The following is an 11,773-nucleotide window of genomic DNA, read 5'->3' as shown; positions in this document are numbered from 1 at the left end:
AGTGTTTACTATTGTCATTTTGCATTATTGACACTCTATTTTCCTAATTAATGCTGTTCAGTTGCTTTGACACAATCTGTATTGTTAAAAGCGCTATATAAATAAAGGTGACTTGACTATGCCACTAGTACATGACCGTTCGTTAGCATACAGAATGCATTAGTTAACCCTCATCATCTTAACATCTGGCTGGCAACTGTAGTTCCCACACCTGTTGCCAGACATTATCAAGCATCTCACGCTAGATTATTTCCAAGCCGCTGTCACATTTGAATAAGACGTGGCTGCCAGTGCATGTAATGTTCAAACGTGTCAGACTTCACAGCTTTGTCGTGAGGTTTGGTTTGTTGTGTCAGCATATACTCAGACGAGCGCTGGTGTCTGTGGTCTCTGTGTGGATGGAGGTCAGGGGTTAGCGGTCCAGGACTCCTGGACATTGCATTAAATCTGGCCAATTAACACCTGTCGGGCTGCTGCTGCCAGCACGAGTCTTAATGGTGCATTGAGGCGGTACAGCGAAGAGCTTGTGAGCGCGCTGCTCGATGTGCCGAAGACACTGCTGGGCTATTAATAGTGCCTCAATGCATAACACAGCCTGAGCCACACTCCACCACCAACAACCAGAGCTGTGTGCTCTACACATGGACATTTTCATCATATACAGTTTTGGATGTTTCACTTTTAATTTTATGAATGCGGCGAAAAGTCCTACACAACGATAATAGAGTGATTAAGGTGTGTACGTGTCTATACTGCACTTTGATAATGCGACTAAAATAGGAATACTCCACATGTCTTAATTCAATTTGTGTTTACTTCAAGTATGACTTTAGCTGGATTAAGGTAATCAAAAATCTCTGTTTACATGGTAGAGTATTGTCTTAATCATGTTAATATCGGAGTATTGTTGTCCATGTAAACATACTGAATGATTTCTGAAAGACAACATGACACTGAAGACTGGAGTAATGATGCTGAAAATTCAGCTTTGCATCACAGAAATTACTTTAAAAATATATTAAAGTAGAAAACATTATTTAAAATAACTATTAGTTTAGTAATATTTCAGAATATTACTGTTGTTACAGTATTTTTTATTTATTTTTGTGTGAGTGTGTGTGTCATTTTTTTAAAAATGCAGTCATGGTGAGCATAAAAAACTTCTATCAAAACCATTAAAAACATCGACCCCAAACTATTGAACAGTAGTGTATATAGGCAAAATAGCTAAACTAATACTATATATATATATATATCTATATATATATATACATCTGCAACTAGTGGTTCACACACTTCAGCCTCTGTTTCATAATCAGACTATTGATTACAGTGTTCTAACCCCAGACTACCGGTGTCACATAGATCAGAGCGTTTGAGTGGCACTTGTAACTCCTCCTTTTATCCTTCCGGAGCTCCTCTGTGGGACTCGAGACCGGTGAGTGGTGCAGGTGTCGCTCAATATCAATTACTCCACCAGCCTCGCTCCGTTCCCATGGCTCTCGGCCCCGCCCCCACTCATCACACAAGGGTTTTCAGTATTCCTAGAAACTTCCAGACCAGTATGTTGGGGAAGGCTGCACACCCCTGCATTATGGTTTTGCATTCTCTCTTTGGCTAGAATTTGGCTTCCTTTTGAATCAACTTGCCTTGTTGAGAGTGTGCCTACGATTCCTTAAAATGCCCGCTCTATAGGCAGCAGTGCAACACTCACCTGTCTGCACATGAGTGCCAGTCTTTCTTTTAACTGTGAAAGCTCTGCTCTCTGTCTCTCTATCTCTCCCTCTCTCTGTCTGTCAATCTCGCCATCATCCAAGATGGAGGAGGGGCCATTCGGGAGCCGCTGTGGGAAAAATAGAGGAACATGAGAAAAAAAAGATTCAAATGATTCAAAACAATATCCAAATAGTTCTGACTCACCTCCTTTCCATTGTCCAAACCCCGCTCTCTCCTTTTAATCTGATCCCGTAAAGACAGAACCTAAGTATAGCGAACAAATCTAAGCATGCAAGGCCAGCGTGCCACATACAGAGAGAAAAGGAGGTACAAAATATATTGCAAAAGTATGATGTTCACCTCATTTGTGGATGTTTCCAGCTCTTCCTCTAGAACAGCAACTCTCTCTAAAGCCACACGCAATCTCTCACGCACCTGAGGGAGAGAAGAACAATAGACAATGAATCAACAGGGAGAACCTGTCCAAAAAAATTCTCACCTCTATGAAGAGACGAAGTAATTCTGTAGATGTCTGACTGTTTAAACACTGCTTTGAAAACTTCGTAATGAACTTATAAAGTGCAATATGAGAAGGTTTCCTGCTTCATTGATAGCTGTGCCTTAAAGTGCCCCTATTATGGATTTTTGAAAATTACCTTTCATGCAGTGTGTAACACAGCTCTAAGTGAATGAAAACATCCTGCAAAGTTTTAAATCTGAAAGTGCACCGTGTATAAAGTTATTGTCTCTCAAAAGAAAGAGTCGACTCTGAATCATTGAAACCAGTCGTTTTTGAGGTCAACATGAAACATTTGCATATTGCCCACCCACTTGTTGGTCTTTTCAGGTTGGTCTGAATGAAAATGCGAATTCATTCTTTGCCACTAGATGCTGCTTTTGGAGCGGTAAAAATAGCTGTTTCCCCGGTAACGCTGTACACAAAGCAGCACTGCGCTCACAAACGCTGCGTTATCAGGCATTACAGGCTCATGATGAAATGAAAATGAGACCAATCGACTAATCACCGCAGATTAGCGTCACACAAAAAAGGGGTTTGGAAAAAAGAATCGTTAAAGGAATCGTTTGGGAGTCGTTGAGCAAGTAAGGTAAAAATAAATGTTGCATGCATGTCAACCTGTTGTTGGGGACTCCCAAAACCAAAATATTAACCTTTCATTACCCATAATAGGGGCACTTTAAAACAGAATTAAACATTAGTTATGTTTTTCGGGTCTTGAAGGGACCATATGAAACTACTTTTGCATCAGTGAAATGATGGCTTAGATTTAGTTATTTCCCTTCACACAAAGCTATTGTATAGCTTTAGAAGACTTCAAATACAGTACATGAGTCATATGGGCTACTTTTGTGATACTTTTATGGTGCTTTTTGTCATTTTTGGAGCTTTAGGCCACTGTTTTCATTATGAGCAGGACTAACCAGCACAACACAATGAAAACAGAAATCAAACAACAGCTGTGTTCGGAAAACTTCAGATATTTAGATTTATCATCATGCTGACAGTGTAGGACAGGAGAGAGTGGGGAAGGGCTGCTGACCTTTTCGTCCAGGGCTTTATGGTGTTCGAACAGGGACTTGAGGGCCTTGAGCACCTCCACCTCACTGGAGACTCCAGCAGGAGACTGAGCCTGCCTCTTCACCACAGTCATCCTCAGAGAGCGCTCGTGACGAGACACCAGACACTCCAGATGCTCCAGCAGGAGCTAGACGGCACAGGAAAGAAATAGAGAAAGTAAGAATGTAAATAGGGAGACAGGAGCTAGTTTTTACCCTTTTTTTACTCTAGTGAACATTTCCCAGAATAGCATTGACTCCCAGAGAACAGTCTTAGGAGCAGTGTTGGGGGTAACGCATTACAAGTAACGCGAGTTACGTAATCAAATTACTTTTTTAAGTAACTAGTAAAGTAACACATTACTTTTTAGTTTAGAAGGAAATATCTGAGTTACTTTTTCAAATAAGTAACACCAGTTACTTTGTTTCCCATGTCTTGACTGACAGCTCTCGTGTTGCCATGTTGAGAGAAATCCGGAGTAAGTGCAGAAGCCTTTCACACAGTGTTTGCTGTGTGAACATGATGTTACTGTAGCTCTAGACTAAATATGAACATGTATTTACTCCTCTCACCTGCAGAAAAAAACATATTCAGTGCTCCTCAAAATGAGTAAAAACATATACAAACCTGCAATAATTAAATATGTTAAATAAGACTAATATAATTTATGTATTTAATCCCATTTTATTAACTAGTGTCTTTGATACTAACCTTCAATGATCTAATTCAACCATACTAAGCAAAAATGACACATTTGTGTTTCATTTTTGTTATTGCTGAATAGTCTTGAACTTTCTTCTTCTGCGTCATATTCTTCATGCAATTTGTTTGAGCTGCGCCCTCTACTGTACAGATATGAATTTACATTTCCTTCAGCCTGAGCATATTAATTTCACTTTTGTTGTGAAAGGGCTTTTACATTTGTAAAAGAAGAAATTTTTTATATTAAAAACAAAAAAGCAACAAACTGCCCAGATTTAAAAACTAACCTGAAAAAACATAACACATTACTTTCCATAAAAAGTAGCTAAGTAACGTAATCAGTTACTTTTTTAGGGAGTAACGCAATATTGTAATGCATTACTTTTAAAAGTAACTATCCCCAACACTGCTTAGGAGAGTCTTATTATTATTATTTAAAAAAGTCTCAAACCTTAAAGAGGCTACAAAAAACTGAATATTTCCACCATTATTCCAAGGAAAAATTGTCAGTTCACTGGACACAAGTTGACCTTGCTACCACAATAGTAATATAAAAGTAAACTGGAATGAAACAAAGAAAATGAAAATTTCAATTAATGCATTTAAGGGTTACTAACAGAAAACATCAATTTATGTCACTGGACTTCTGACTCTAGTTCCTGAGATAAAGCCCTTGTGAAAACTAGTCTATATACAGTATATGGTAATGGATATGGTATGGAGTGGGATATCGCACCCCAGCCAAAACATTTCATTAAAAACAAACACCCTAAACACAGGCAGGGGATATAAAGAGGAGGTGATGTCTGTTTCACACGCACAGATTATGGTTATGGAGTTACTGACCCGTGTATTGTTCCTCTCCGCCTTGAGCTCAGCAATCTCCTCTTCTCTCTCCAGCAGCTGCTCCCGACAGACATTCAGCTCTTTGGTCAACACCGCAAACTCCTGGTCACACACATAACAGAAAATAAGCTCTGTTCTGATCTTTACAGGCTCCTAACAATCAACACAAATAAGCCAATGAGTGTGTATCCAGTGCAGTGGTCAGCCTGAAATATATTTACGGATCACTCAAACCACACACACATAACACAGAAATAAACACATACACCACATACATGTGTCCACCGTGTAGTCTGGGCTTCAGACAGCCTGCCTACGAACCACCCACAGACTCACTGACCGTCTGAGACACAGTGCATACACACAACTGAAACACACACTTTCTCAATCTGGCAAAAATTATATGAATATAAATATAGACATGTAAATACAAAATATATACTGTATGTGTGTGTATTTACATATACATAATAAATATACACAGAACACACACATATATTATTCAAACAAAAACTTTTATTTTGTATGCGATTAATCGCGATTAATCGTTTGACAGCACTAATATATGATGTAAAAGTATGATGAAAAACTTCAACTTGAATGAAAATTTTAAATGTTTTCTTGGCAACTGACCGAAATAAAATAAGTATTACAATTACTAAAACTAAAAGAGATATAAATTAAAGCAAAATATTTAAAAAAGAATAAAAATTAGAAAAGCACATAAAATAACTAAAGCTAAAATTAAAGATTAAAGGGATACTTCACCCAAAAATGTAAATACTGTCATTAAGTACTCACCCTCACATCGTTCCAATCCACTAAGACCTTCAATTCATCACCCAGAACAGAAGAAATCGTTGAATAGAGTCATTATTTTTGTTTTATTTGCGCACAAAAACAAGGAGACACAGTGCATACACACAACTGAAACACACACTTTCTCAATCTGGCAAACTCTAATCTGATTGGCTGACTTCACACCATTTCACTAGGTGTAAGAGCCCACAGGGTTTATTATCAGTCTGTCTGAAAAGTTGTGTTTGCAGGCTGATACGAGAAGATTAGCTGCTTTGAAGATGAAATAATCACTAGATTTGCCTAGGATTGATAGGTTAGTGATATCAAAACTTTGAAAGATACTACAATATATGTTTACCAGGGCTGATATTGTTGACTAAGACTATTACAAATGTTGTTGATGAAATTTGTAAATACTGTCATTAAGTACTCACCCTCACATCGTTCCAATCCACTAAGACCTTCAATTCATCACCCAGAACAGAAGAAATCGTTGAATAGAGTCATTATTTTTGTTTTATTTGCGCACAAAAACAAGCTATTCTTGTAGCTTCATAAAATTAAGGTTGAACCACTGATGTCACATGGACTATTTTAACGATGTCTTTAATTCCTTTCTTGGCCTTGAACGTGTCAGTTGTGTTGCTGTCTATGCAGGGTCAGAAAGCTCTCAAGATATTATCGAAAATATCTTCAATTGTGTTCTGACGAAGATGAACGAAGGTGTTACAGGTTTGGAACGTAATTAATGACAGAATTTTCATTTTTGGGTGAACTATCCCTTTAACCACACAACAATGAAACCATAAGAATAATAGAAGAGCAGAACATGTTCAGAAAATCTACTGCAATTACAAAAACGTCCGATGACACCAACTTAACACAAGTTGAGGATAATGGTCAATGTGTGTCTGTGTGAGGGATGCACAGTATACAGTAATAAAAAGTACAATAAAAAAGTACAATTGAAAACAAAAAGGTACTGCGGTACGATACCATCATTTGGTCATTTTGTTACCTGACCAAGAGGACAACATGCTGCAATTCAGCACAGTTCAACCGTTTGGGCAGTGAGATATGAATGGGAGTGAGATGTGTGAACATCTCATGGAATAACGTGTGAGATTTTTAAAATCACTTGTTGAAAGCATGTTACATTTTTCCCCTGAATAACTATCAGTTTTTACTAAAACATACAGAGTCAAAATTTTCCGTTGTATAGAATCACAAAATGAATCATGTTTAATAATTTAACACATCAACACTCCCAGTTTATGAATTAAAAATGTTTGAAAACAAGCAGCATTCTCATCGTTCAGGGCCAAAAAGGTTGATAACCACTGGTTTAAATTAAATTTCTTAAACATCTATAAATCTAATTTATTAGTATAAACCAAATCCAGACAGGATGCTCAAGAAAAGTAGGCATTCACACTCTTTGCATAGAGAATTTAATGATCATCAAAAGTTAAAATGTATTTCTGTGCACGTCAATATGACCATCAGACGACAGCAGACGAAAAATCTTTGCTACAAAAGTGTAGAGAAAGATTTCTCAATAATTGCACATTTGCATTGAGTTCAGAGTTTGTTTGCACTTCCCATGCGTTTTGTTGTTGTTATAACCTACAGTATATGTGTGAGCATCTCTTTACCTCTGATACCTGAGTACCTTTGATATGTGCATACATTTTGCAAACAAACTGCAGGGCCCAACTGAATGTGTTAATGCACTGACTTAAAAAACATGAGATTCTGCAAATTACTGATATTATTACTGATATATATATATATATATATATATATTATTATTAATTATTTTAATTATTGACAGCCCAGCATCATTTCAGCAGTAATCTGAGGCCAGTATCGTAAAAGCCCAAATGTTGGTATCGTGTTTGTGCGCGTGTGAGACTGAATCAGAGTTTGTTACTTTTATTGCTTCTGTGTGAACAGATGACAAAGTCCACATTCTGAACACTCCAATGAGTAACTCTCGGGTGTAAGGTCTTCATAGCACCATGTTGTGTAAGATGACATATGGCCTCACACGGCTGCCACTGCGAGCCTAAAGCCACAGCATCTTTTTCCAGCCGCCTATATGTGATCGGGCACCTTCCTCAAGAATCACACACCACACACCTTCCCTGTCTTATATGCAGACAGAATCGCCATATTGCATGTGCAATTATGTACTCTGTGTGTCCATTTACTTAAACGCACAGCAGATGTTGGCATTTTATTGAATATGTTTGCGAGATGATGTAAAGAAACACTAATAACTTAACCTAAAAGTGAATCAAATCCTGGATCAATCAAGTCAGCGACTCAAAACAAAAGGAGATTCGAATCCGAGCCAATCTTACTAAGCAATCACATTCCCTCTGCAATGCAAACCAAACCCCAATCAAAAGGCCTTTAACAAGCGAAGCACAATTCTCGACCAATCACGTTGCATGCACCTTCAGAGCTCAAATCGGCCAATCATGTTTCCTTTCCTTCGTGATGAATGCGTTTGGTGGGTCACGTCTCCATCCTGTCTATATCTAACCGCCTCACTTTCTGCCAACAGGCAAAAATAGGGGAAAGAAGCTGGAGCAAAGGAGGAGGAGAGGAAAGGAGGAGAAGGAGGAGTGCTATAGTGGTACACAGATGGTAACTCAGTGGGCCCATAGGACTTTGGCATTCTGGAAATGTACCTTGCTGAGATTGGACTAGGATTATGTTTGGCACAAATACACCAAACACAACTGCGTGATAATGTCCTGCCTTATTTCTCTCTCTCATTCAAGCTCCTGCTACGGCTCCACTGACACAAAGGACCTCAACAATGGCTTTACGTCCTCTTTTTCAGCTTTTGTCTCTTTCTCGATTCGCTTTTCTCTCATGCGCCCAAAGCTGATGGGATGCACCGACTGAACCCTGCTTAATGTATTACTGCTCTGAATATGTGTCTGCTTATTTCAGAGAGTGTTTGCATATGTTTGTGTGTGTGAAAGAGAGAGAGAGATCTCTCTGTGTTGCTATGCCCCTTAAATATCCAGTCATTCTCCCAGAAAATGGGTCTCTCTGATAACTGTTATTTCAAGCCACATGTTGGTGGCAGTCTGTCCCAAAATGTTTCCAGTGATACAGTCATTGATATTTAATTGGCATACAAATATGGTGTTAGAAATGTATAAAAATGAATATGTTCACAAATACAGAAGCATGAATGTGTAACCTAATTCACATGAACAAAACACCATTCATAAATATGCAAGTGCTTTGATAAATTGTTCAGTGTTTTTGCATTTAATAATTTATTGTTCAATCTGTATTTGCAAATTGTCACACATTTGTGGGTCGCCTCGGAATTGTGACTTTTCTGACAGGTTTTGATTCACAAATTCTTTTGTTACAAGTATATTTTCTTTAGACTTCACAAAATTACTTTTGTTAACTGGCATTTTGCCTTATTTACCTGTAAAAATATTTAAACATCTAGATACATTTACTTGAGATGAAAAACTGCAAAAGATATTGTTTTCAAGGAATATATGTTAAATTACTCTCTTACACCATTAGGAAATTGTTTCTTGTTTCTACCAAAAAGATAACAAAATAATTGACATATTTTGTTCAATCTATGGTGAAAAGGGGAAAAAAATGTTTACTAAAGGGTAAGGAATACAAGCTAATAATATTGATATATTGTGTAAAACAAGACTGCTGATGAAGAAAAGTTAAGTTCAACACTGTGACTCAAGTAGTATCCTGTTGTCTCTCTTCTGTACAATGTGCTTTTATGGAGAAGGAGTAATGTTACGCTGAAATGGTACAATTACACAGGAACACTCGGATGTCACTGCAAACAAAATGTACCACCTGAAAATTCAGGTAATGACAACGGAATTTTAATGAAACCCACACATTATGCAAAGAGCTTTTTTTTTCTCTCCACTAGGAACATTGTGGTCCAGAGAGTTTGGGATATTAGAAGTGACTCCTTATTTTTTACACACACAACATAACTTCAGGATTCACTTTACTACAAATCAAAGTGGTTGTCGCTCTCCAAATTTTGCAGTGTACATATATGTCTTTCACCACTATATATATATAGTGGCAAACAGGCAGCAAGGATGACAGTGACAAAGTAAGCTACTTAAAATACTAAACTAAAAGTACTGCTTTTATTTTGTTCCTGTGTAATTGTACCATTTGAACGTAACACAACTCTCCCATAATAAGACATACTGCAGAGAAAAGACTCTAAAATGTAGCGTCCCGACTTGTAAAACAGGTCACAGAATCATAGATAAGCAGATAATCTCAAAAAGATATGTGGAACACCTTAAATTAGATCAGAGGAGACAAAACAGTTCAAGACCTGATGCAAAAAGGACCAGAAAAGCCCACAGCAAGTCTGGAAGACTAAGATTGGCTTAAATGTTAGCCAAATCAGACAAATATACATAGAGACTGCCCAATGCAAACAAAGGACATGATACTAACAAGACAAGCTGAGTTCTGACTCTTTGAAATTCTTTTCATCTGTCTGTATGCAACATCACTTATACTTCACTGGCAGCTCATCCTCAGACATGGTTCATCTCAATGACCTGTTTTTCCAAGCAAACTATTCAGTCCAAGAAATTCTTAAGGGAATATTCTAGGTTCAACAGATTTTCAAGCAGCTTTGTATTGTTAAAATGTTGCAAATATAAATGAACAATGTGTACTCTTTCTCTGTGTTACCTGCACCCGATATATTTGATATATCGATATTTGATTATCGGTGATTGTTCAGCAAAAGTCAGCTCCATAACCTCCAGGACCTGAAGACATTTGACAGCTCCAGAGCATTTGTTAAAACTACAGATTGAACATACGCATTTTCATATTCCTGCCCACAGACAGTCAGATCACAGGGGCGGCATCAAAATCAAATGTGCATTATGGATGTTGAACTTCTTGGCAAAAGAAAACGTCACAGCCCTTTTTCTCCGTTTTCTTTAGTCATGTATCACAGATTACATTTTTATTTCGCATTTCTACTGCATAGACAGCCAAGTTTTATTAAAAGACATCTTTCCAGCAGTAAATTCCCTCTTTAAGATGAAATGACAGCATTTGTGTCAAGTTAATTATCACCAAAAAACAGTTTCAACCCTTATCTAAAAAAATTAAATAGTGTCATTTTAATAAGAATCCATGTGAATTTTGCACAAGGGAAGAAAACATGAATGCAAAATTAGCTAATTTTCAGGTTGGTCACAAGTATTCGCTGTGCTGACCAAACAGAAAGCTGCTTGATTAGAAAGTGACTTCTGTGTGAACTATGCTTTATACATATCTAGGCTACTGACAACAGACAATGGACCTTTTTTTGCCCACAAGATTTTGATATTTTGCTCATGTGACTGCACCTTTACAGTAAGAAACTTACAATGGAAGACAATAGGGCCAATTTGGAGGATTAAAAGCAGAAATGTGAAGCTATAAGTTTGCAAAAGCACTTACATCAATTCTTCTGTTAAAACCTGTGTATTACTTGAGCAGTACTGTAAATCTATATATAAAAAATATTTATAAAAAAAAACATTTGTGAGTATTTTACTGTTTACAGATTGGCCCATTTTGCTTCCATTGTAAGTGCCTCACTATAACCCAAGTTTTTGCTTGTTTATTTATTTTTTTTAAGAAAATAAGTGGAAATTATTTCTTGTAGTAATCAACCACAAATGCTGTCGTTTGAGCATACATTGGACTGAACCCCAGGTATTCCATTAAAACATGTTACTCCAAATGAAGATGATATTTTTATGATTTTAAATTAAGGTGCACAATATATCAACATAATTTTGAATATTCACATTATGAATCTCCTGCAACTTCAAGTATTGTTTTAAACACACATACAGGACCCCTAATGTGTACCTGTGGCAGTGCGATGGAGAGTTGTCTCTGTAGCGAGTCCTTCTCGTGACCCAGCTCTCGCAGACGTAGCTGTGCCGTGCCGAGACTCTCCTGGGTCTCTCTGAGACTCTCTAGCAGCCGCTCTCTCTCCGTCAGCATGTTCACCATCAGAGACTCTAGATTTCCAGTGCTCCCGCCCTCGTCTCCACCGCGTGCCTCCCGGCCCCCATA

At 37.6% G+C, this 11,773-nt stretch overlaps 1 protein-coding gene across 1 annotated transcript in view; it reads right to left on the bottom strand.

The window, feature by feature from the left end:
* Nucleotides 1-11,773, bottom strand: part of LOC107729434 (liprin-alpha-3-like) — a gene marked incomplete at its 5' end in the record, with an annotated part of 56,979 nt that extends 45,206 nt beyond the window's left edge. Inside the window, 6 exons of the mRNA XM_016539919.1 lie at nt 1,715-1,843; nt 1,921-1,980; nt 2,077-2,151; nt 3,276-3,440; nt 4,841-4,942; nt 11,564-11,773. Of these exons, the coding sequence (XP_016395405.1) occupies nt 1,715-1,843; nt 1,921-1,980; nt 2,077-2,151; nt 3,276-3,440; nt 4,841-4,942; nt 11,564-11,773 (741 nt within the window). The remainder of the gene's footprint in view (nt 1-1,714; nt 1,844-1,920; nt 1,981-2,076; nt 2,152-3,275; nt 3,441-4,840; nt 4,943-11,563) is intronic.

This window comes from Sinocyclocheilus rhinocerous, unplaced genomic scaffold (assembly GCF_001515625.1).
Source record: "Sinocyclocheilus rhinocerous isolate Xijiao unplaced genomic scaffold, SAMN03320098_v1.1 scaffold697, whole genome shotgun sequence".
NCBI lineage: Eukaryota > Metazoa > Chordata > Actinopteri > Cypriniformes > Cyprinidae > Sinocyclocheilus > Sinocyclocheilus rhinocerous.
The sequence above is the reverse complement of the archived record's forward strand: the minus strand, read 5'-3'. Positions and strand labels throughout refer to the sequence as shown.